Source organism: Seriola lalandi, unplaced genomic scaffold (assembly GCF_002814215.2).
Source record: "Seriola lalandi dorsalis isolate HSWRI2012SDOR001 ecotype SW California unplaced genomic scaffold, Sedor1 jcf7180002054866, whole genome shotgun sequence".
In the NCBI taxonomy this organism is placed as follows: domain Eukaryota; kingdom Metazoa; phylum Chordata; class Actinopteri; order Carangiformes; family Carangidae; genus Seriola; species Seriola lalandi.
Genome location: NW_019525419.1, coordinates 769,800 through 795,550, shown reverse-complemented (window position 1 = coordinate 795,550; position 25,751 = coordinate 769,800). Strand labels below are relative to the sequence as shown.

Genomic DNA, 25,751 nt, shown 5'->3' with positions numbered 1-25,751 from the left:
GTAACATGTTGAATAAGAAGACTGAAGTAAAAGAGAGCGTGTGATTGATTCATACATTTATTCATTATCATGTACAAATTGTATTCCGGTGGTACAAAGCTGTTGTAAGACTCCAGTGCTCACCCTCCTGTTGTCTTTATTGCAGTAAAAAAAGGAAATACCAGCATGATCAATAGTCAAGAGGTACTTTGGCAAATATAAATTATGTGTTAAGAAGGCAAGCAGACATCTCGAGCAATGTAATGTGAGGGGAGAAAACGGCACAAAACTTTCAATGAGCAGCTTCTGTCAGCACTCATTAAAAAAAGAATAAAAATCCATAAAAATATTTTATTTTAAACAACACACACTTAAAACACGTAGACAGAGGAAGAGACTTGGTTTTCTTCCTTTCTTCATCATTACACAAACTGCCAGGTACAGACTCACAGTATATATGGATATTGCAAGTCTGTGTGAGTGTGCTTGTGAGTGTCAGTGTTTATTTATGAAATAAACTGTATTTTACACATAGTGTGTGTGTTGATGTTTGCAAATATGTTTATAGATTCCATTTCATATCTGTGAACTGTAACCCCATTTCTACCACTGACTCAAGTGAATAAAACAGGTGGGGCAAGGGGGAAACAACACGATAACATTTGGCAAAAACCATCATGGTTGCAGATGAGGACGTGGCTGAGCGATGAGTCAATGTGACACAGCCTGCAAATATTTCTCCATATGTCCTTGTCTTTGTTCAGCTTTCAGGGTGAGACACCAAATCTCTGTGCTCGTAAACCATACCCCAGACTGTACACAGGGGGAAGGGCATGGAGGAGACAGGGCGAGCAAGTGAGTAACAGAACAAGAGACAGAGAGCGCGAAAGAGGGAAGGTATGGTGGAGAAGTGAGATGACTAGTTCATAGGAGAGAGTGGCTTGTGGCTGCAGAGTGTCTGACAGTCTCTCCACGACAGGGTGAACAGTTGGAGACGGGGTTTGGGATCGGGAGGTCAGGGAGGTCAGGGAGAGTAAAGATGGGTGGTGAGCTGGAGGGAGTAAAGGAGGACAGAGGGGAAACTAGACTTCACTTCTTCCCGTCGTCTCATTTCAGAGGTATTGTTGTAGAAAGTGCAGCAGCATGATCTCGTAGTGCTCTCCAGACTCAGGGCAGCGAATACTGTGTCGCTCGTTGGGGTAGACCTGGACGATTGAAACAGGGTAACCATAGTTACCATGTGTACTACATGTGTACATTCTAAAAAATTCACTTTAGAAAATATCTTTGGAAAAACACTAAAAACTGCACTACAAGTGTTAATCTGAATACAAAATTTTGAAATTGTATCATATATTGGAAAAGTTATGGAAACTGTCAACGCAGATGAAGTGATCTCATACAGCAGCATCAACAGATGTGTTAGTGATCAGTATTAGGTATGTGATGCCTACCTGAAGCTGATAGGGCTTCCCAGCACGGATTATCTGTGACACTAGGAAATTGGTGTGGAAAAAGTGCACATTCTCATCTAGAAAACCGTGAAGAATCAGCAAACGATTGGGCCTGGAATGACAAGGAATACAGGGTTATAATATGATACACTATAATATGAAAGGCTTTCATAGGACAGACAAGATAAAGAGTGCAATTCCTGAAGTAGCACATTGTCCAATAGCAAACAGTGAGAGACTCTCCATTCCTTCAGGTGTTAAAAAAAAAAAAAAGGAAAACCTTTACAGATCCAAATTTATAGAAAGCTGAAACACTGAAGCTGCAGAGCTTCAGCCTCTCTACTATGCATCCAAGAGCAGTGCTCTAACTTGCCGCCTGTCAGGCCCTCAGGGTCTGTAAACAATGTTACTAAACACTGAGGCTTGATTTAGCCTGTCATCTCAAACAGGAATAATTTCACCCTTGAAGATTTTAACAGTTGCAACTAAAAATCAGAAGCTGCTGTTTTTCATGTTCAAGAGGTTCTAAGGTAATGAGTAACATTTAAGATCAAGGGTGAAAACAATCACAACTATCTGGTAAAAGAATACCATCCGTACATGTGAAACAGATTGCCCAAAATTATATGAGTCATGACTTTGCAGGAAAAAGGACTGCAGGCATGATGAAACATGCAAGAATATCTATGCAACCACAAAGGACATGCAGCGTGGTTAAAAAAAGGTTTAAATCCAATATAAAGGCAGGGACTCTTGCCAACTCATTTAAAAAGGTGTGTATACTAACTCGCTGGGCAGCTTGTCCACATGCAAGGCCACAGATCCTTCCTCGTAGCCCTGCTGGTTGTTCTCAGGCACATCCATGTAACGCTCTGTGTAGCCAGTGTCGTATGCCATCCACACAGTCACTGGGGCACCTGCGATAGCCAGCTGGTAGGGAAGCACAATGTAGAAGGAGGGTAGTGGTTTAGAGTTGGCGGGAAATACCTAATTAGACTCTGAGTAGACTCTAATGCTGATGTTATGGCTCAGTTGGATATATATTTTGGCAAATGTTGGTACATAAATTAAACTTTTAGTCCCTCTAGCACAGGGGTGCACCCGCAGATATCCTTACTGAATTAAAGCTGTTAGTACCATACTGTAGCACTGTCCAACACGGACACCATGTGGATGTAAGTGGCAACTACATCTGCACTTTTGATTTGAAACTTCATACTTCAGGAATTAAGCAAGTAATTCTCATTTTGCTCAGGTTCATTACACGGTGATACAACCTTTGTTATGCTTTCTCATTTCTGGCTAAAGGAGACAGCAGACAATGCTCACTGATAGAAAGTGAGTTCATGGTTTAAAGATAAAAAGGATGGCTGAAGGGAGAGACGGCTTCCTAACCTTGAAGACATTGGGTCGCTGGATGAGGCCCATGAGTGAGAGGAAACCGCCATAGGACCAGCCATGGATAGCAACACGGCTCAGGTCCACAAAGTTAAACTTCTCCGCCACATACTGCAGCCCCTCCACCTGGTCCTCGATCTCCACCTGACCCTGGAGAGACAAAGGCAAATCGTGTTATGTGTTCATCTTTTCAGTCCTTTTTCCGTTTCCCTGCAAATCTGTTTACTGACACTGCAGCTATTTAATTATCTTTCTTTACCATTTTGTTTTTTAGTGCCCCTTCAAATTCAAGGCCCCTCTGACAGGAACCCCTCCCATCAATGACAACCACAGCGTAGCCCAGAGAGGCCAGTGTGTTCAGACGGAGGTACTTCATCCCCTTGAAGGAGTTGTTCACCAGTTGCACCTGAAAACACATACACACACAAAATGTCACTCTAAATGTTAAAGCTGTTTTCCCTTTACACAGTATATAGATGTGAAAGTGCTATTTCATGTAGTATTTAGTGTACAAATAGCACAACACACACAACACAGATCACAGACTCAAGCCAGAATAAAGTGGACATGGCCACGAACCTGTGGGCCTCCGTACACGAAGAGAACAGTGGGGTGTTTCCTGCCAGGCTGCAGGTTGTGAGGCTTGTACACCATCCCATAAAGTTGGAAGCCTGACTTCCCTGGGAAGTCAAATATCTCAGGTGGATTGTAATCTCCTGGGCAGCCTGGAAGACATATTACTAGGTTAGCAAAAATACCAGTGTCTGTGGGTAAAAAAAATCTTCAAAACATTAGTATTGGTTTTACACAGCAATGATTCTTGATTTGAGTTAATTTAGCTTGTGACACACTTTCTAGTGAAAAGCTACTGATGCTCTGGAACCAACACTGCAAAATATCACCTTGTGATACTGGGGTACAAGTCTGTTTTTCCTTTACAGTAGCCATTTTAATTCTGGAACTGGTCTACATGGTACTTCAGTCACACTGTTCTACTTCCAAATTAAAAAAAATTTGGTGTTTAATGCATACTTGATGACAATATCATGCCCTGTGATTGGGGTGGCACTTACCCTGTGACTCCAAATTATTTCTGACAAAGCAGAAATAATTTGGAAATGCACATCAAGACAGTAAAGGATTGCCCTCTAACTCCTGTTATTTTTAATCAATTATACACAACAATCAACTCTGACCCAAAGTGCTCATGATGACGTACGTGTTTGAGCACCACATTAACTGATTGCTGTCAGGATTGTCTGGAGGACAGCATTGTAGATCAAACTCACCGTCCTTGATCTAATCAAAGCCAGACTCGGCTCTATTGATTGTTCCAAAAATAAAACCATAGATAGGTGGCCAGCCTTCACACTTGGCCAGACTGCCTCCCTAAGACAAACTAAATGAGATCAATTATGTAAATGCAATCTCTGTATACGGAATCAGAATCAAATCTGTGTGCTAATTTACAGCTTCCTTTTTTTTAACATCAGGTTTGTAATTTATCATGAACGGCAACAGAACTGAAATAACCTCAACATTTTTAAAAGTTGCTGTTCAAAAACGTAACTAAAAAACTACTAATGACATTTACTAACAACATTTACTTTCCAGTGGTGTAGCCCGTATTTTCGAAATATCTGGCAGGTAAATCAATCAGACACTAAGACACATTTTAAACCAGGACCTGGTATTTCAGCGACTCTTGCATGATTCGTCTTTTAGTGCAAAAAAGGCGGCAAAGTTTTTTACTAAGTCAAAGACACATCTCGATGTTGAAACAAGCCACTTCTGGTCTACACAGGGGAATACAGCTGGTGTATGATACTATCTGTGTACGTTAATATTTTTGTTAGGAAAACTATGGTATGGTGGTTGTTCACATCACATTCTGTTTACCTGGTGACTCCATCATGCTGGCCCAGAACTCAGGTACCATGTGTAGTGGGTCACCTTCTGAACTGGTCAGTCTGTAGACGTGAACACATGGAGGCGTACTCACGTTACTGTAGTGGCTGACAAAAAAGTCAAAGTTCTGCAGAGAGAGAAAGAAGTGCAAAGTAAGTATAAAGAATTCTGGACCAAATTGAGTAAATATATACAAGGACAATGGAGGAACTGAAATGCTATGAGAGGACAGGATGCCATTGCAATGCTACACCGCAACCTACAAGGATCTGTGCTGCAAGGCCCAACATCAGCTACTGTCAGTGAACACTGCTGACAGAATCAGAACATTTATCCCATGTACTGCAGACTATCCAACCAATCCCTGGCTTTGACAGCTTTCCCCAGGTTTCTAAGGTGCTTTAACTGATCTGATTAAATCTATTCCAAATCTTCTATCTCCCTCTGTTAGGTCATAACATAAAACAAGGAAAATAATTTAAATACATCACTGTTCTTTGTGCCCACAAGCAGAAAAAGTGGCCAACAAAGGACTATTTGTAAGTACCATTTTTAAAACAGCTGACTGACAAAATTAGTGGATGGACTGATGAAATGTGCACATATGGATTTTTGGACCAGTAGGTAAACAAATGAATAGTTTTACCTGACTAACAGAGCAGCTATGAGAGAAGCCAGGCTTGGTTAGTCTGACCACGTCTCCGGGTGAGTCATAGCTGACCACATAGAGGTGGTGCTCCAGAGGAGTGTCCCTGGTGCCCTGGAAGTACACCAACTTTGATGCCTCATTCACCCAGATCTAGCAAGAGAGGGAAAATAGAAAAATGAAAAGGGATAGGGTTAAGGTTAACTTCTTAAATTCTGTATGAAGTTAAAAAAAAAAAAAAAAGCCTACTCTTATATATATGTGAATATAAACATTCACATAAATTCTGCAGTTCACATAAACAGTTCAGTCAGACAGTATTAGAACAGTGACGTTTTAATTGTTTTGGCTCTGTAGTCCAGTAACAGCTTTCAGCGTTGATGGTGTTTGGAGAGAGTTCATGTCCATACTGGGTGAACAATGTCAGATTTCTTTTTTTACTCAGTTCCTCGATTTCAGTACAATGCAGCAGCACAATATTCCTGAGGACCAGACTGAAGGCAAAAATCCCCCAAACTAGCAAGAAGTGAAGGTGGCTGCAGTAGAGGCCGGGCAGAACATCATCAGGGAAGATACCGTGTGTCAGCAGATGTCCATCAGTTGTAGACTTTAGACACTGAATTGAAGTCCTTCATCGGATGTAGATGTAAACTACATCCGATGAAGTTGAGAGTCAGGACTTCGCCGTTTCATTTCAAAACCAATGTGCCGGAGTACAGAGTCAACACAACAAAATATACGTAACTGTATACTCTCTGAGTCTGACTGCACTCTATACACCTGTGTATTTTTTATAGGTATGAATTTTGTATATCCAACACTGAGGGACTTTGTCTAACCTTGGAACCATGTCTTGCTAACACTTCCCATTCTCCACTGGTCAATGTAATCTCCTCCTTGATTGCACATTTGAAGTCTCCTGGAAAAAACAGATATGAGAATCAACATGCTCCTTGACATACCGAAAACTCTGACGTACACCCTGGTAGCTCAGTTCAGATGAGATAAAAGAGTTGTAGCTTTAAAAACACACAGCTACTTAATTATTTGACAGATATCATTTCAAGCAGGAGCTTCTCCTCATCTCTTACCCTCTATGTGTTGGTAGTCCTCTGTCCAATGGTAGCAGCCCGGTTGAAACAGGGATGTGATTTTATACAGGTGGCTGAAACCCGTTTTTGACTCATTTACCCAAATGAAAGTAAACTCATCCTCTGTCGTTTGAATAAAGGGATAGAATATATCATGAACCTGCAGGAAAAGAAGAACAGTTAGTCTACTCTGGAAAAACCTTACAACACTCACAACCATTACAGTTACAGTGCAGAAGAAACCGATGACCAAGATAACCAAAGTGAGCGGCATGTGAAAGACCTACATTAATCCAGACATCAGTGGTCTCTTCATAGATTATGTATGGCTGTGTGTTACTGGGCACGGCCTCCAGACTCTCCTGCCTCTGAGCTGGGTCATCTGTGACAGGGATGAAGAGGGCTGGAGGCAGCAGGACCAGCTGTAACTTCCTCTGACTGCGGTCCAGAAGCACTGCCCAGCCACTAGGGGAACACAAAACAAACTGAACTAAAAATATTGTTTTTTAAACTGCTCCTTTAGAAACAATAAACATAAGCAGCGCTCCCAGTTTACGTAACCACTTTTCAAACACTTAAAAGAATATTATCCACACATATTCATGTCTCAGAATTATTAGTACCAATACCAGAAAAAAAAAGCATCACTCAGTCAACTAAATATTGACTGAAACACTCACTATTTGCCATCACTCGTCCATCCTACTCTGGCGATGTATTCTGTCCCAGGAAACAAGGAGGTAAAGGGGACGACCAGTTCTTTATCTTGCGTGCTCACAATCTGTTAAGTACAACAACCACACGCACATTAGGAACGTCTAATTATCATGTTGGAGAAGAAAGAAAGATAATGAATGAAAAACTCACTCTTCCTTGATGGTCTGTCTTTATCTCTGCCAGTTTAAGGGTAGCCTGGGGATTTTTGCTACCTGTAAATAAAAGACATTGGGAAAATATAAATGATAGGAACGGTTACTAAAACTATTCACTGCTCCAAGCCTGTATTGGCACAGTGTACAGGGTTACACTGACCTGTACGAGGATATCTGTATGCGTCTGCTTTCCGCTCCTCCAGTGCTGGAGATGGAACATGAATAATCTCTACTTCCGTCTCATCCACCTCTTCATACAGAAGGTACACTGTTTTTCCTCCATCAGGGTCTGACAGGGGGAGAAAAATAATGAGTTCAAGGAGAGTGTACGCAAAGAATAATAGATACACGACGAATACCAAGCAGCATTGGCTGTCAGTTAGTCTTATTCCTTGAGTACACGGATGACTCTGACCTTCCACTGCTGAGGGACTCCACCAGTAGCCAGTGAAACGGTCAAACTCTTCCTGGATGACAAACGTTGCTACACCTGCAGACTTCGGGTCCTCCTTAACATTATCCACACCTGGAAGATGTTAAATGAATTAGGAAAACAAAAACATGTGTGCATGTACTGTTACTGGTATAATGGTAAATTATGACATACGATTTTTTTTTCCTTGCATGTAATTTGAAATTAGATCAAATTGGCTGCACAACATTGAGTTAAACAAGGTATTAAATACAGAGAAAGTAAAACTGCTCAACACACGACATTTTATAGCCTATTCAAATAATCCAAATAAAACCGAGAGGATTCAGACCTTTGTGGCAGTAAGTGAGTCTCCTTTCCTCGCCAGTCTTAATGCTGGCTATCCACAGGTCGTTATTGTTGATGAAAGCTATGAAGTCAGGGTCTCCAGGGCAGACCTTGGGGTCCATTCGGGTCCCTGAGCACTGGGTCTTTATCTCCACAGGCTTTACAGGAGCAGACTGCTAAAACCAAAACACTCAATTTTAGTTATTGGGAAATAGAAGTGGTACATTGGATGCAAAGATATACTGCTGGAGGAGGTACTTGCTTGATGAAAGCATCGTCTTAAATGCAGACACTGACATGAAAAAGTACATTGTGCACTGTCAGGTGCACCTTGCTCATCAGCAGGCGTTCTGAAAGACTTCTCCACACTGACCTAGAAGCTGTCTCACCCGCTGATGTTTTGAAATGATAGTGGTGTTTGTTGGAATACAGAACAGGCCGAAGGCTCGCTTTGTAGACTGCTTCAAAAGTACAAAAAAGCTTTTCCCCGTACTCATCAACACTTCTCATCTCATTTCTTCAGCATCACATCTGAGTAAAGGCCTGTCCTATGCACAAATGTCACACTTCACTGATGTTTTTAAATGTAATAGCTGTTGAATAAGTATGAAATCAACAGGATTATTATATAAAAGTAATAGAATTTTTATACAAATTGTTGACTCAAAATGTTGAATCTTGTTAAACCAATCAAAAGGTCAAGGCACCAACTAACCACATCCCTTAACCATGCAGCAAGTAAAGTGTTATCAGTTACACCATGAGACAAGACTTTTTTGTTTTGGTTGGCCATTTGTGGCTTTATTATGATAGGGAGACTGAAAACAAGACAGGCAAGTTAGGGAAGAGAGGGAGAGGGGATGACATGCAGTGAAGGGCCTGAGTTGGATTCGTACCCAAGCTGCTGCGGTAAGGACTGAGCCTACATGGTACCAGGACGCCCCAAGACTTAAACAATTTTAAGGTAACTGTATCAAAGTTACAAAAGGCACAAACACAATGCACAAGAGCCAAAAATTGGAGAGCCCTTAAGATGCACCAATTTTGATCAGTATCCCAGATTCAAACCAACTGCATCATGTAAGATGAACTGAAATCACAAGCTGAAATCAGCTGAGTTCTGAGCATCAGTGACAGTCGTTCCCACAGAACTTGTCTGGCACTCCTATGATGGCCTTTAAAGAAACTACATCTTGAGTTTCATACAACCAGGATTTATGGCAAAGTTGTCATTCGAGGCCAACACACAAAGATCAACAACATCTGGTAAGGGCACAAAACATGAAGCCCAGAACAATGGAAAACAGAATATAGTCCCATGATCATCTTTCCTCCCATGATATCTGTTACTACCCCTAGGCAAGTTGGGTGGCAGTTCAGGAGTCTATGCTATTAAAAATACATTCAGCACGGAAACATCTGGATTTTAATCTTTGGCAACATATTTTATAAATATATTAACTATGCCCAATAAATGGATGACACTACACTAAGGATCAAATAAACCATTTGCAGCACGGACCCACAATGAATTTACTCACTGCCAGGCAGAACATTTTTGTCAATATTCACAGCAAAAACTCAGCTCTACCTAGCAAGCAGATGCTTGTGATATTCTTTGTCTATTCAAATGGCTGCAGACTATTTAAGTTAAGTCGGTGTATTCAGTGCACCAGTGCCTCCATAGAGCTGTACTGTGGACCTTGCTCTGAATTAAATCTTTCCTGAGTATCTAGGGATTCTAAATTGAGGGGGAAAAAATAGCAGAGTACTCACGATGAAACCATTGTTGCCTCCATCCTGACAGTAGAAGAGGCTATTGCTGGCCTGGAAGAGGAACAGGCCTGTCTGAGCATGGTAGTCATAGGAGGTGATACCAAATGCTCCCAAACGTTTACGCTCTCTCAGCAACTCCTCCTCCCGAGAGTAAGCCCCCTGGTGTGGTGTAGCCTTAAAGAACCGACAGGAAATACAGAAGATATATAACATTTCTAATAGACTGAAGAGATTTTTTTTTTTTGACAAAAGTCTGATAGGTAAATAAGTTTTAGTGAGCTACTATATACAGTATTATTACTGTGAACTATAGCTGACAGAGCCACATTCAACTGACCCATCCCCCCCAGTTTAAATAACTGTATATTGGTTGTACAGTACAAGCTTTCCTCTCATAGTTTCTACCATGGTTGCTTAATCTTGTGAGTTTTAGAACATATTTTCTGGTGCTATAAAAAGCAATAATGCCACACCTTCAGGGACTGCTTATCTCACCCATTTGTGAGACACATCGCCCTGTGCTGTTTGGTATTGGCATGAACAGGAAGAGAGGGGGAATTCACCTGGAAGTGATCCAGCATCTGTTTCCATGACAACACCAAGAGGGCCTCTTTACGGATCTTCTTGGGGATTTCTGAGTAGAGTAACGAATTCTCTCTGCTCCCATAAGGCATTCCTGGTAAGCACATGGAAAAAAAGCTAAAGTAAAAATGCTTGTGGTAACTGGAAAAGGATAAATTCAACAAAGTGACTGTTTTAATGTCATTCTGCTGCCTGGAGCAGGAAAACATGACCGAGGTCAAGTGAAAGGAGAACAAATTAGCTGCAGTATACAGAAAATACAAATCATAAGCTGATATAAGCGATTGTCTGAGGCACCAACAATCATCTTACCGAGATAATACAACCGGTGGGAGTGGGGTCCATTCTCATCCTTCTTCTGCACAAACTGGAAGTCATGGGGGGCCTTGTTAGCGATCATGCCCGAGTACTTCCTGCTACAGTGGATAATGTCACGAAGGCCCTCCCAAGAGTGTTTCTCCACGAAGTACTGAGCTGGAACATCCTCCATCTCCACCACCTCTGTACTGTGCGAAAGGCCGTCCACAGCCGTCATACTCACTGTCACACAGCTGGATGTCAACATAAGAAAGAACTGATAAGAGGTGCTGACACACAGATACACCTGGTTAAAACATTTAGTCATCCATCTTCCTAAACAAAATGGTTAAAAGGCGTAAAATCAACCCAATGTGTCATACTGTACCTTTTCCAGATACCCTCTTTATTGTCACAAAGTTTGACCCTCTTGACTCTATGCATTCACCGGTCAACGCACCTCACTCCAATTCTGTAACCTATGAACAAAGTACAGTCCTAATATCATTCAGAATTCCTAAATAGAAAATAACAAATAGAGTTAACCATAGTGACACTAGGGGGACAGTAATTCCTTATTATGACAGCTAGGTATGAACATACTTTTATATGCATGCACTAGTCTTCTCTCTTGGCAGATAAGACTTTCATGACTGGAGGACATTTTTTTCTTCAACAGTCTTCAGACTACAATGCAGTGATCAAAATGTGCCTCAAGGAGAAGTGGAAAAACATAAATCATTCATAAAGCTCCACTGTCACTGTAAAGAAACATAGAAACTTTAAAGAAACATGGAGCTATAGATTTTAAAACTCCAGACCAGAGTACCAATTAAGGATCATAATTCCTGTTAAATTTCCCATGTCAAACAACTGATATATCTCCAACTCAAGGTTTCAAGGGGATACCCCACATTCCTTTATAATCTGTGTCGGGTGAGGGATCAGTATAATGCAAACAGCACTGAGAAAGATCATATACTCTCAACAATTTAAGTAAATTTCTTATGTCGGTGTTAGGAAGGTGTCTGACACTGTGGTGAGGCACTTTAAATCTGTGTATAAGAAACACTGAGCTCACAACAAATTCACAAACCAGCATATACTTCAGCTGCTGGGGAGATCTGTATGAGGCGTGGGCTGATGGAACCATATTTATGAATGAGATCACCCAAATGTAGATCTGACTTTTTATCTGGCTGTACAAGAGTAAATGCATCTATACTACTGACTGTCTTCTGTTAAAAAAAAAACCTCCCCTTAACATTAAACTTTTACTTAAAAAGGTCTCTGTGATATTCTGTAAAACATGTTAAAAATGGAAGGAATTATTCTGCAACTTGTAACGTTATACATGGAGAGGCCCTATTTGGTTGAGCTGGTTACTTGGGAGCCTTTAGCAAGCTAATAGTAAGGGTGGGGAACAAGTCGGGTGAAATATAAAATACCGGTACCGTTAATGTTAACAGTTAGCTAGCCTACAATAGATCTTTGTTCTCGGATTTCAACTACTCAGTCACACTGGGAAAAACACCGGCAAATTCATTTGTGTTAACACTTTAACGACACGAACGTTACAATTGGCAGTGAATGACAAAACCCCAAGTAGTTAGAAAATGACAGTTATGAAGTAGTGTCTATGGTTAAAAAAATCTCGCTTGGGTACATTTTGACATGACAGCTCTCTTCTGTCATTTTCGCTCTGAAGCTAACTAGCTACCTACCGCTAACCTAGCTAAAAACCAGCTAACCGCTAGCTAGCGGTTTCTGGTTTTCTGTAAAGAAAAAATAATAATAAAAATACCAGATGCTCAGACGACCGTCTTCACGAAACAAGCTAAAATTAAGGAAAATACTTACCAATCTGGTCACTGTTTCTTTGACCAAGTTCTAGACTGTATTAGCTTGGTGTCAATAAACAGATTTTGCAACTGCTAAAGGTTGTATCCATGGCCCAGAGTGGCCACACACAAAATGTAGCTGGCTTTCAGATCGGAAAGAGGAGGAACCTTGAATCTATTAAGAGTACACACCGGTACGTTTTCAGGGCTGCACCGCCACACTGAGGAGGCGTCAGCGACGGTCAGTGCAGTGAGGCGTGTGGCAGGATGGTTCATGACCCACAGACCGACTCCTCTACTTGCACATTTGTTTGAACAATTTTACATGCACTAGTTTTGACTGCACAAAGACTACTACCGCCCTCTCGCAAAATGTTTAACTCTATGCAGATAAACCAGTGAAAGGCAACACCAGCGTATTTCTATACATTACCCAACGTAACTAGATTTCAATTATTTTCCAGTCAAATCAATGTATTAAAATCCACTAGCATGAATCTGGACCACACTTTTAATTCAAAACTAAATGTTTAGAGTCTTTGTTAATGACAGAGATTAAACAATTTTGCTGAATTGTAATTACTCTGGTTTTCCAGCTCAAATTACAACTCCTAACACATACAAAGCACAACCCATTATGTGAATTCTTCGTTATTTTGAAGACACCCACGTTATTTATTAAAAGATCTAAAAAATGTTGAAAACTTAAGCTGTAAGCTAATACCCTGTAAACAAGCATTTCATCTTCATTCTTGAAACAATATGCAGAAGAAAGCAAAGCAGACAAGTCAAGTGGAGCACCCAGTTTTTTTTATTTATACAAAGAATATAGCCATTCTACTTCAGAGGAATGAACCGAGAAGAGTGTGTGGCTCCAATACCGGGGCGACCGTGCTTGACTGGTTTGTAGGTGATGGAGAACTCGCCCAAGTAGTGACCACACATCTCAGGCTGGGGAGAGGAAAAACAGCATTATGTTAGTAACAAGACACACATCTTTCAGTCTGTAAACAAAAACGGTACAGAACACTCAAGTAGGAGATGGTAGTGGTTATTAACTTATGGAAATGACATTCAAAACTAAAGTCCAAACTTTAAAAAACTTTTTTTTTTTTTTTTTTTTTTTTTAAAAAGACATTGCGTGACCTTGCATATAAACCAAACTTAAAGCCATGAAACAGTTGTGATTTAGTAGCTGCTAATAATGTACTGAGGTTTATGACAAGATTCTCTGTGGTCCTGTACAATTTAGGCAGGATTTATTCAGTGTACACTTAAAGCTAGAGGTCACTAAGAGTATGGATCAATGCATCTAAGAAGTGGCTTACACTAGCTTTGTTAGCCTGCATGTTCCTTTAGGTTACCTTTATAGCAGCATTTCCATTATTCTGCAGCATCCTGCATTTATATTGAATAACAAAACCATTGTGCTGTCACTTGTCTATTTCATGGCCTTGAATGTTCTGCGTACTGTAGTTCTGACATCAAAGTTTTAAGCTTGTTGTTGTTGTAGACAGGGAAATCTGACATTTTTTCTAGTGGAGCAATTATGACTGAGAGGGAGGGATGATTGAGGAAATTTACATGAGAATGAAAGCAAAAGACAAGGACAACTTATATAAATTTGCAAAAATATTTCAAGTAAATAGGAATCACAATTTAACTCCTGCAAATGAGTAAGTATTATAGCTTAGACTTCTTAGTGCACAGTGGATCAAATATAAGAACCCACATTGCCTGGATCATTATATGCTTCATTTGAAACAAATTTGACCTGACCCCTTTTCTAGGGACAATACCCATTATGTTTTAACACTAATGTCACTGTGTGACATGCTTTCTTCGACATGACAAAAGTAGTATATGTGGTGGTTCATATAGGCCCAGGTTTCAAAACCTGGACTGACAGCACCTCACCTTGATTTCAACCTGGTTGAAGGTCTTGCCGTTGTACACGCCAACCATGGACCCGACCATCTCAGGCAGGATGACCATGTCCCTCAGGTGGGTCTTTACCACCTCGGGTTTCTCCATGGGGGGAGCCTCTTTCTTTGCCTTGCGCAGGCGCTTCAGGAGGGACTGCTGCTTGCGGCGCAGACCACGGTTCAGCCTCCTCCTCTGGCGGGCGCAGTACAGCTGCATCAGCTGCTCACTGTAGGGGGAGAGAGGACAGTGATGACTATGAAATCCCTGATCACCTTTAAACCAAAATTTTAGTTGCTGGTCAAATGCAGACAGAGCACAGCTCAGAGGCAGTTGTTGACTGAGAAATGCTGTGTATGCAAAAAACCTCTCATCTCTGTGAGCTACACTTGAATAGACAACAGGAAAGGGAGAATACAAAGACAGCCAAATGTGTAACAATAAAAGAGTGCAATCACAAGTGCCCAGACAAATCTGCCAAAGCATTTCCAGTTTCAGTGTGGTCTCTAGCCATCAATGGCAGACTTGCAGATCCGTTTTATTCAACTTCAAAACATGGACAGCAAGGTCATTTAACATTAAGGGAAAGTTATATGATCAATGTCAGGAAAAAAGTCTGTTTCACTACCGATAAACGCCACTTCTGTCAAGACAATCAGATTTACTATAATTCACTAGCAAAAAGAAAAAAAGAATTACTAGATGCCAACAGTTGAAGGACCTGAATTTCAGATTTTAGATTTATGGACACACAGATATGTCAAGGCCCTTAAGCCAAAACTGAGTACATGCAGGTTTTTGCAGTTTGTGTGCAGTCAGTGTGATTCTGAAACACGCTAAAGCTTCACACCACTTATATGAAGCAAAACCTCAGTTTCTAACCAGTGAGACTGTGGCACTGAAGCTGGCCAACATGCAGCGACAGCAGTGTCACTTACTAGGACATGTCCAGCAGCTGGTCCAGGTCCACACCTCTGTAGGTGAACTTCCTGAAGGTACGCTTCTTCTTGATCTCGGTATCCGCCTGGAAGAGACAGACATGGTTCCCGGTCAGTACGTAGCATACACAGTTAGCATTCACAATATAGCGCAAATGCCTTCCTTCAGTGACGATATTAATTCACAGAAAGTTTTATTAACTCTCGCTTGAGCACTGCAGGAACATTATAGAGACAGGTCATGTTTAACTAGTAGTTCAGACTGTGTAGAACCACCGGGTTAGCTTAGCCACAGATGGCCATAGCTCAGGCTAATACACAGCCTACAAACATAGATTTATCTGACATTTTGGGCAACGATTTTCTGCGTAATGGTCAGTGAACGTGTGGAAGTGTCAGATGGCATAGCCAGCTATCTTAATTGTTTACTCTAGAGCTCAGATGCATATAGATTATGTTTTGACAAGCTTCGGAATCAGTAAAGGACCTACCATCTTGCCTGATGTTCCGGGGGAAAAGAACGGCTACAAGTCTCGTCAGGCCTGATATCGCGCGATTTGAAGCAAACATCCGGTGGTGTCTTCCGGCGTCAGTTCTCTTTGTGAACAGCAGATGGCGCAGTTGTACCATTACTGCGGTTTCTGATTAGTGTCAAGTTTCTACCAACGTGTCCCGTTTTCATTATCGTTTCTGTGCATCACTGTTTAGTCCATTCTTTCTTCGGTATATGAGGAGGAGAAAAGACAGTTACAGAGCAAAAACTAAACAGGAAAAAACATGTTATTGATTTGTTTATTTGGTTTTTAACACAGATGTAGCTCTAGCTAATAAAAGTCTCAAAGGTAACCACATTTACTCAGGTACTAACTTAATTACAGTTTTGAGGTACTTGCACTCCAGTATTTCCATTTGGTGCATCTTCTAATCCAATACATTTTAGGGGAAAATCTTCTTCTTTTAACTGTCACTTTTCTAGTTTTTTTTTTTTTCCAGATTAAGATTTTACAAACATCTGAAAAGATCATAAAATACAATAGTGTTTAAGATCAAACCAGTGGGGAACCCCTTACAAAAAAGCAGTGTCTAGTTGGGCGCCTTCTTTCGTTTCTCGCACTGTATCTCTGTGAGTTGTTACCAGCTTCACCAAAGTCTCACATCTCACATGGTTTCATTTAAAGAACAGTTTGAGGCTCAAAGATGTGAAAAAATCTCCAATATATCACTGTTATACGAATTAGTTTTATCTTGTTACCACTGCACTAAACTGCCTAACTTTATATAAACAATCTCCACCAGCTACAACAGTAAAATGGTGCTTAGGCCTACAGAAATATGCCTCAGTATTAACAATGTAATAATGTCATACATAAAAAATTATCAGTCACAGCGGCCACTTTTGTGGAGAATGAGTACCTTTGATACTTTAAGACCATATCGCTGATAATACTTTATTACATTTACCGAAAATAAAATATAATAAAAAATACAATTCTAAATGTGATTCAATCTACATTTACTAAAGTATGGGACTTTACTTGAGTATTTTTAGACACCATCTCATTTTCAGATAAACATTTTACTTTTAACACATTTATTCAATGTCCTCTTTCAGGACCAATGATGACAAGGTCCTCAGTTTTATCCATGTTTAAGTCAAGAATATTTCACCACCCAAACATGCCCAACTAATATTTAATATGCCCGTTTGTTGCACTTCTTTACCTGATCTCTCTTGCACTTAATGAATAGATGTACTTCTATGTAAATATTTTTGAGATATCCAACACAGTTAATGTTTGAAAATTTGACTTGGACTTATGTTATGGAGTTTTTCTTTTTTTCCATCGCTACAACTAAAGGGTTTCAATATAATTTGCTTTAAAGAATTTATACTGTGCAGTAGCCACCCTTTCACCCAATTACAAAAACACATGCAGTTATTTCCACTTCCTCTGTTGGTGTCTAATCACTCAGTCAGCTTCGGTTTTATTTACCCAGGTTTAGATATATCTGCCTCCACCCGAACACAAGAGTGAAAGTCAACATGGACAATTGAATTAGTATTTATTCTAATTTCACCAGTGTTAAAATGATATAGTCCTCGTTTTTGTCTGTGATCTATTATTGTTGCTTTAGATGTCAATGGCTGATAATCTGATTAATAGAGATTAATTTAATCTGACTTCCTTTATTTTTTGGCTCTGTAGTGTTGTTTGAAAATGTGTACTCTACATTCAGGATGTGGCTTTAACTAATTTGCTCATGCTGGCTGGGCACTTTTTCACAACACGATAATGAAGACTTAATTCATTTACTTTTAAAACAAATGTTGATATTGAAGATTATATATGGACATTTTCATTGCTCGGAGTTCCACAAATTAAAGCCATTCACCATCAGTGTTTGGATGGCAGGGAGCAGTCTCAAAACCTGAACAAAAATACAACCAAAACTATCTGCATACCAGAAAATGTTTTATACGGTGCATTCTATGCACTTTTTTCACATTTTGTTATGTTGCAGTCTTTTGCTAAAATTGTTTAAATTCAGCATTTCAACCTCATCAATCTACACTCAATACCCCATAATGACAAACTGAAAAACAGCATTTTAGACATTTTTCCAAATTGTATTAAAAGGAAAAACTACAATATCACATTGACATTAGTATTTAGACATGTGCAATTTGGCTCAGGTGCTTCCCATTTCTCTTGACCATGAGGAGGAAGGAACTGCCTGTCGATGTACAGATCTGGGGAAAGATACATTGAAGCTTCCCAGGAGCACAGTGGTCTCCTTAATGCTTTAATGGTAGAGCTTTCGAACAACCAGGACTCTTACCCAGAGCGTAAACTGAGCGATCAGGGCAGAAGGGCCCTGGTATGAGATGTGACCAAGAACTTGATGGTCACTCGGCTTGAGCTCCAGAAATCCTTCTTTGATTTTAGCATAAAGCTGCAAGATAACAAAATGTGAAGAAAAACTGAAGGGATCTAAAGACTTTTCTTGAATGCAGAGAATGTATTTCAAGTGAACAGGACCTTTGAAAACACACGTTTGTTTTGTATGGGTGACTTGCAGCATTATACAATAGTGTGTAGTAATAGTACCACTCCAGCACTGCATGCAGAGCTACGGTTTCATTGACCCTCCTTAAGTATTTTCTAAAGACTTGATAAATAAGCCTCTATGCAGCTAGTGACAAATATCTGTTCATTATCTTTTTCACTGAACACCCGACAATTGTCCTTTTATATTTGTCAGGCACTTCGAGCTCTGTCATGTGTATCAAAAGTACTTTTCAAATAATCTAATCAGTTTTTATTATAATTTGATTCTACATCACTGCAGACTAAGAAGTCACAGGCCTATCCTTTGTTCCACACATTACATCAGTCTTTTTACAAATCAAACGGACACCAGATAATGAATACACATCTTTATTACATAAAGATCACAAAAAAAAAATGTTTTCCATTGGCATAAAAATTATTCCAGAGGAAAAACCAATAGTCCAATACAAAATGTTATTCAGAGTCAAGGTACAAAGTAGCCCCCATTCAAATCACAAATAAGCATAAATAATAATCTTAATGATCAAATATAATCATGATTGGTTCACATATCAACCAATATTAAGATTGATTCACTTAAACATTACTGACAAGAAAAGAATCCAGTATTCTTGCTTGGAATGTTCAAAACTTCACTTGAGTCTTATTTTGTCCACTCCCCACTCCTCTCCCTCTCTCTCTCTCTCTCTCGCTCTCTCTCTCTAATCCAAAGAAAACAAGCTCAACTCCAGTTGGACTGGTTATGCAAACAAAGGAAATATTTCCTCCATTAAAAAAAGAAAAAACTGAAATGAGTGAGAGAACAGACAAAATATAAGATGATAAGACTGGTTTGTTCGAAAAAGTAAATTGATTTTGTTCCCTCATCTGTCTGAACAACCTAAAAAGGTTTTCTACTGCATGTGTGAATGACCAATACTGAAGGAGATACTGAAGAAGTAACAAACACAAACAAATGTACATTCTCATTCACAGGAATTACAGAAATAACTTGATGTTGTTTACACAGATGTTATAACTATTATAGATAAGCACAAGCATGGGTGTCTTGATAGAAATAACATGCGTTTCCTACAAACCGTAAAAAAAAAAAAAAAAAAATTTTTTTTTTTTTTAAAAAAGTCCCTAATGTTTCACTTTTAATTTCATATTGCCCTTAAAAAATAAAATTAAAAATTAAAAAAAAACCTAGGGATCTCCCTTAATGCAACTAATGACTCAGCAAAAACCATTAGGGGAAAAAAGGGGGCTTTGGCACATAAAAACAAAATCCCTGGGATAGAAAACTAGCAAAGCCAAAGGGATTGGCTTTTGTGGTCACTTTAAATATTAAAAAAAAAAAAAAAAGTAAAAAAAGATTCCGAAATACAGTTCATGATATGTGTAACATTGGTCTTGCACAAATAGGGCTAAGAAAACAATTCAATACAATACTAAAAAGGATGAGACCTAAAAAAAGGAACAACATCCTATGGATATAAAAATAAGCCGCCCGCCTCGAGGAACACGCCTCGTCATTTCCCTTCCTCAGCTCTCTCATTCCGCCTAGTAATCCGTCCCGTCTTCTTGGTACACCTGCTCTTCTTCCTGGTAACCTTGGTAACCCTCGTCTTGGTAATCTGGGATGTAGTCGCGGACGCCCCCTGCCCCGTTTTGATCACCTGCGACCTCTCCGGCTTTAGGACAGTACTTGGCGTCATAGATCTGCCTCCCCAGGCCGAAGTTCTGGCCGCTCTGGTTGGCTCCCTGGCTGTAGCCCATCTGCAGGGACATGGTGCTGTTGTCACACTTGTCTGTGCCCAGTTTCTGGTCGTAAATGGCACGCCTTGTACCTGGAGCCGTCATCCCAGCCTGTAGTAGAGATAGGGAACAAGGAAATGAGAATTTTATGACATTATAATATTTACATAACAATTGTGTTTCCTTCAAACAAAGTCCTGATTTCACTGAACCCAGTTTTTGACTCGGTGTAGACAATCCAGATTGTAGAGCTGTCTACAAGTCTAAACATGACACAAGCTTACAGCAGTGAGGGGACAGGAAATGAGTGAGGCCCTGAGGCTTATTTCCACTGCAGTGCTATAATACAGAATTTATGAGAAGTTGGGAATATGTTGGAGTACCTGGCTCGCCCCCTTGTTGGTTCCCATTTGCAGACTGATGGTTGTGTTGTCCATGGGGGGCTGGATTTGAGCTTTGTGGTTATATAAGTGCCTCCTGGTGCCATATGCATTCATACCTGCCTGACTGGCACACTTGTTGGTCCCCATCTAAAGAAAAGAAAAGAAAAAAAACACCACAATATATCAGTTAAAAAAAAAAAAATTGTTTAATTTAAAAAAAAAAAAAAACATACAAGACTTGCAAAACAAGAGTGCTTTATACCAACTCGCTGCACTTACACAACAAACAGCGATAAAATGTTGCATAATACCATTGTATTTTAGGGAAACAAAAACTTTTTAAGTTTCAGTCACTTGTTATAAACAGAAAGCTCTATTGTAACCTTTCCCCACTGCATAGGTAGCCCTCATTTTTACTTGACATCTTTGTTGTTGGCAGAAACAATAACAAGCAAGAGGCTTAAGAGCCCGTAACAATGAGCAGCTCTTATGCCGAAGTATGTTAGGCTTGACATGAGATCATGAAGTCTGGTTTCGCAGTAGTTTCGCCACATGCAGTCGTGTGTTCAGCTTTCCAGGGCATGTGCCTCACCTCCGTCAGGCACAGGCAAAGGATATCAATAAGATATAGTGGAGCGTCATTTCATAGTCCAATACTCTTTTCCTTTATTGACAAAATTGGGAAAATTTTGTTCTGTCCCACTGGATTATTGTCTTCAATAGACTAAGTATCACTGACAGACCTGCTGCTCATCCAGGAGTCTCCGATCAAACCATACCTGTAGGCCAATGACGCACTGTCCCGCCTTCATCTTCTCCTCATCAAACAGCCTCTCCTGCTTGTCAGCGTACTTCACCCCGATGTCCACCCGTGACTGGCAGCCCTTGGTCTTGGCCTTAAGAGGAAATAAAGTGTAGAAGGTTGTCATTGTGGATTTCAAGAAGTGCAGTCATAAACATGCATATTTTCTTTTTATTTTTTTAAGACTCACCATGCTAGCCAGTGCCAGCAGCGTTGTCTGGACCTGGGTCATGTTTCCGCTCTCAAACAGGTCGTTTGCCTCGAAGATATCGTGAGGTTTCAGGCCGTATGACGTGATGGCTTTGATGAAGTTCGTCAGGTTCTCCAGCTAAAACCACACCAGTTTAAACAAGATCAGCAACAGTGTTCGTGCAGGATTCGTAATGACATTTGTGCAATTATTTCTGTTTGCACAACCATCTTCTTTTCCTTATTAATAAGATGCAGTCGTTTAGGTGTAAAAACAGTTTGTAGTTACAGTTTGGTTTACACTGACTGGTTACACCTCAGTGAAGAATCCAGTCTGAAAAGATGCTTACATCACTGCCAACAGGCAAGTATAACCATGACCTAGCATGACTCAGTGTGCTGACATCCGAACATTTAAAGCACAATACAAGAGCACAGGGAGCTATCTGTTGACCATTTATATATGTATGTAACTGATGTCATTAGGAGGCAATTATTAGCACGGCTCCACCACACCTTCAACTTGTTAAAAAGAAGGTCACAAACTAACACACCTGATGCCAGTTCAGGGCAGACTGGTTGATCTTTTTCACTGAGCCTGGTTGAAGTTTGTTGATGAGTCTGTGACAGAAAAGCAGAGAGAAAAACCATTCAGTTTTTCCAAAACACTGTAAACAGGAAGACAAACGATCAAGGCCCTGGTGTCGCAGTGTCATGGACGATCGACGATCTCTGCTTACTCGCACAGAATGACTCCATTCTTCAGGCCTTTCTGGAAGTCTGGGCCAATGGAGGAACCAGTGATGTCTTCAATCCAGATCCTCAGTTCCTCTTCCTTTTGAGGGTCATACTTCTGTGCAATCTGGTTGGACAGAGATGTAAAAGGGTCACATGTGTCTCATGAGTAACCACGATAGCCAGTAGCTCATCTGTTAAACAGTAAATGCATTGATAGTTTGTCATTATCTCTTTTTGTTCCTCCCTGCCCACGTTGACCTCCCGCTCACACACACATGCGACTTAAGATTTATAAGAATTACACAAAGACACAGAGAACTAAGCTGTACATCATATAACATAACAACATAACATGTTAACATTTGTCCCGAAGGTGTTATGACTGCATGAACTCATGTTTCATGTTCACCCCTGAATTTCACTGTGCCTCAGTGTAGTAAGCTATGTCTACAGAGGTGTTGTTGTCTTGTTTAGCCCTCATAAAAGAAAGGTGACACTGACATGCCCTACCATACACACACACACACAAGGATATCCTGTTTGGTAAACTGCTAAATTCTGCACAGGAAGGCAGCGACTGAAAAAAGGGAGGGAGGGTGACTTTTAAGGGGCTTAACATTGCACAAAGATTGACTCTCTGGTGAGGGTGCCACTGTTGAGGTGTTACTTTGATGTATAAGCTTGTTTGGATTGGTGACATAAGTGTAAGAAACGTGCTACGCCGACTCTGAAAAAGACCATTCAGGAAGAGCATTGCAGTATGGTCACGTAAACAACAGTCCACTCTGTTGAGTGGCACACTGGGGAGCAGAAATGAGAAGAACAGAGGCAAACATTTCTTCTCCTCCGGTATAGGATGAGGTGTTGAATGGGCTGTCGAATGGGCTGCGTGCAAACTATCAACCAGCTAACAATCTCCCTCTGTTCCCAGAGGGCAACGAGAAACTGAACCGCAGAGCTCAACCTACCATATACATAGAAGTTGGCCACACTCTGCTCACAGCTGGTTGCACTCTTAAGGAATTTCTGTCTTCTAATTATGTTTCCTTCTTTTCGTTATCCCCACATTAAAAAACAATATTGGCTATTTTAATTGCCCACAAAGAATTTGACAGATGTAATTTGCAGAGACAAGCTGAACACAAGGAATTCAGTCCACAGTGCTCGGATAAAAGAGCTGAATGAAGCAGCGAGGGAGCAGGATTGCTGTGTGTTGAGCCAATGAATGAATACAGACTGAGTGGAGACTAAAAAAAAAAAAAAAAAGAAAAAAAAGTTGTGTACTGCTGCCGCTCAACTTTAAGTTCAGGGTCTAAACGTCAGTATATTCTCGCCGGTAAATGTTCTGCACCTTTTTAAGCAAAAGGAAAAAAAAAAAAAGGGGAGGGGAGCCAAGGGGAGAGTAAATCCTTAAATGCCTCACATTTTACGGAGGGGGCTACGTCAGCAATGGCAGGAAATACCACTCAAGTCAGCATCTCTTTTAAACCCCCCCCCCCCCCACTATCAACCCCCACCTTCAAGGACGCCACTAGTAAGAGACAAGGGAAATCTGCATGTTTTTCTTTACGTCCGGCACTTGTTGTTCTGTGGAGATTTGGGGAGGGGACATGACCCTTTCTCTCCTGTACAAGGGCACAGCCAAGGAATGCAGATTAAAAAAAATAAAATAAAAAAATCAGTTGACGGTGAGTTAAAATAACTTGAGCAAAACCAAAGATGTCTGAAGCAGGTCAGCTGCAACTTAAACTACATTTGAGAAAATGTTGGCCACGCTAATGAAGCAGTATTACACAGTAGCACCACATTTATTCCCTACATTTAAAAAAAACAAAAAAACAAGGGGGAAAGTTGTCAAGGTTATGCAGCTCAGGGTGATACACACTTAATCTCCAGCATCAGCCCTGGTATTTTAAGTGGATCCGGCTGTGCAGAGATCTGTGCAGACAGGCCCAAATAAACAAGGTGCTTTCCTCACCAAGGCCCCACTCAGAAAGTTACACATTACCAAAGAGTGGGCTTTACTTTAAAGCCTGGTTTGGTTTGAGTGACTTCAGTCTGGGGCTGATTATACTGGGTGAAATCTGAAAAGGGAGAAAAAAAAAAAATCCTCTCTTCCATTTTGCATTGCAGTTTAGAGCGAAGAAAAGTTAAAGTATGAGAAGCAGCACGACACCTTACCACAAGGGGGGAAGTAGGAAACTATTCTTGTTATTTCAAAGAAGCAATAAAAAAAAAAGGGAACAGGGAAGGGCAACAACGAGGATGGACTGCATCCAATGCAGGGGACTAATGGGTGAATTACATTATCTGCTAATGCAGGTCACAACGCCGGGTAACAAGCTGCACACTCAGGGAACAAAAAAATCCTGGAAACGGGGATAACAATTTTGCCACAACGACAGACTTTTTTTTGCCAAGAGGGACAACGCCCATAGTCTGGTTTTAAGTTAGTCTCCTGCATGGGAAACTTAACATTAGCTTCTCAAGATGCAAAACTCGAAGATGGACATATACTTTGCAAACTAATCACACACAAAGAAAGTTTCGTATGAATCATAAAGTTTGTTTAATCTTTAAAAACACTTAAATCTCTCTTTTGACGTCTTTTCATCCACCCCTGGCTACCTTTTAACCTGGGCACGCGTATCAAAATGGACGCCAGGTGACTTTGCTGCTGCCGTTCAGAGAGACGCACAATGAGCATGATGGGAGTAAAAGTTGAATGCAACTTACTTTATAATGATATATAAAAAATATGTACACATACCTTGTTTTTGACTTCCGCAGATAATCCGTAGGCAGGACCTTTGTTAAAAGCAGCCATTGTCAAAGAGTTGTGATTTTTCTATTGGAGTTATAAAAAAGAGAGAGACACTGACCTAAGAATAAAAACTGCGCTAAATTATCTTCGACTTTCTCTTCCAATGAAACCTCGGTGAGAACTAAATACTTCCTTTCTCTTTTACGGCCGCCAATTAGAGCGCTCCCACGGTTTCTATCAAAGATGATGCGTTAAAGAGTCAAGATAGTTCACTGCCGGTAGTCCAGCAGAGCAGTACAGGGGAGCGAAAGCTCGGGGAATGCCTCTTATATGAGGGGAGCCTGAAAAAAAAACACAGATCTTAATGAATATTCAACACAAGGCGTCAACACGATGTAGTGTTAAGCTACTTTACCATTTCAAAAGGGGAGGGATAGTCTGAGGACTCAGAGGAGACGCACAAGAAGTCATGTCTTTTATTTTTCTTTATGCTATGTTTTGAGTGAAAACTTACATACATGACAGGTATTTTTAAGTGGATTTTTTCAGAAACAAAAAATTTGACTTATTTTGGCCAACCAAATATGAATGAATAA

At 40.4% G+C, this 25,751-nt stretch overlaps 3 protein-coding genes across 4 annotated transcripts; all 3 read right to left on the bottom strand.

Moving 5' to 3' along the window:
* Positions 1-39: 39 nt before the first annotated feature.
* Positions 40-12,757, bottom strand: LOC111671115 (dipeptidyl peptidase 9). 2 transcript variants are annotated; one of them, XM_023428132.2, is made up of 21 exons: positions 12,624-12,757; positions 11,152-11,242; positions 10,779-11,017; positions 10,448-10,560; positions 9,885-10,058; positions 8,113-8,284; positions 7,764-7,874; positions 7,509-7,637; positions 7,344-7,405; positions 7,157-7,257; positions 6,764-6,941; positions 6,477-6,636; positions 6,225-6,304; positions 5,386-5,538; positions 4,731-4,866; positions 3,411-3,556; positions 3,091-3,237; positions 2,829-2,981; positions 2,221-2,363; positions 1,434-1,545; positions 40-1,184 (listed from the first exon to the last, which is right to left on the bottom strand). In XM_023428132.2, exons 2-21 carry the CDS (start codon positions 11,205-11,207, stop codon positions 1,092-1,094), a joined length of 2,658 nt encoding a protein of 885 aa, XP_023283900.1. In that variant the 5' UTR covers positions 11,208-11,242; positions 12,624-12,757; the 3' UTR covers positions 40-1,091. The 2 variants fall into 2 exon arrangements, with proteins under 2 accessions (XP_023283900.1, XP_023283901.1); XM_023428133.2 differs by having other exon boundaries at positions 8,113-8,281.
* Positions 12,758-13,397: 640 nt separating this feature from the next.
* Positions 13,398-16,056, bottom strand: rps15 (ribosomal protein S15). The gene is made up of 4 exons (XM_023428055.2): positions 15,957-16,056; positions 15,466-15,551; positions 14,522-14,756; positions 13,398-13,555 (listed from the first exon to the last, which is right to left on the bottom strand). Exons 1-4 carry the CDS (start codon positions 15,957-15,959, stop codon positions 13,442-13,444), a joined length of 438 nt encoding a protein of 145 aa, XP_023283823.1. The 5' UTR covers positions 15,960-16,056; the 3' UTR covers positions 13,398-13,441.
* Positions 16,057-18,889: 2,833 nt separating this feature from the next.
* Positions 18,890-25,435, bottom strand: cnn2 (calponin 2). Its single transcript, XM_023428136.2, has 7 exons — positions 25,162-25,435; positions 22,394-22,515; positions 22,208-22,274; positions 21,655-21,792; positions 21,442-21,558; positions 20,663-20,809; positions 18,890-20,390 (listed from the first exon to the last, which is right to left on the bottom strand). The coding sequence occupies exons 1-7, from the start codon at positions 25,216-25,218 to the stop codon at positions 20,085-20,087; spliced, it is 954 nt and encodes a 317-aa protein (XP_023283904.1). The 5' UTR covers positions 25,219-25,435; the 3' UTR covers positions 18,890-20,084.
* Positions 25,436-25,751: the final 316 nt, after the last annotated feature.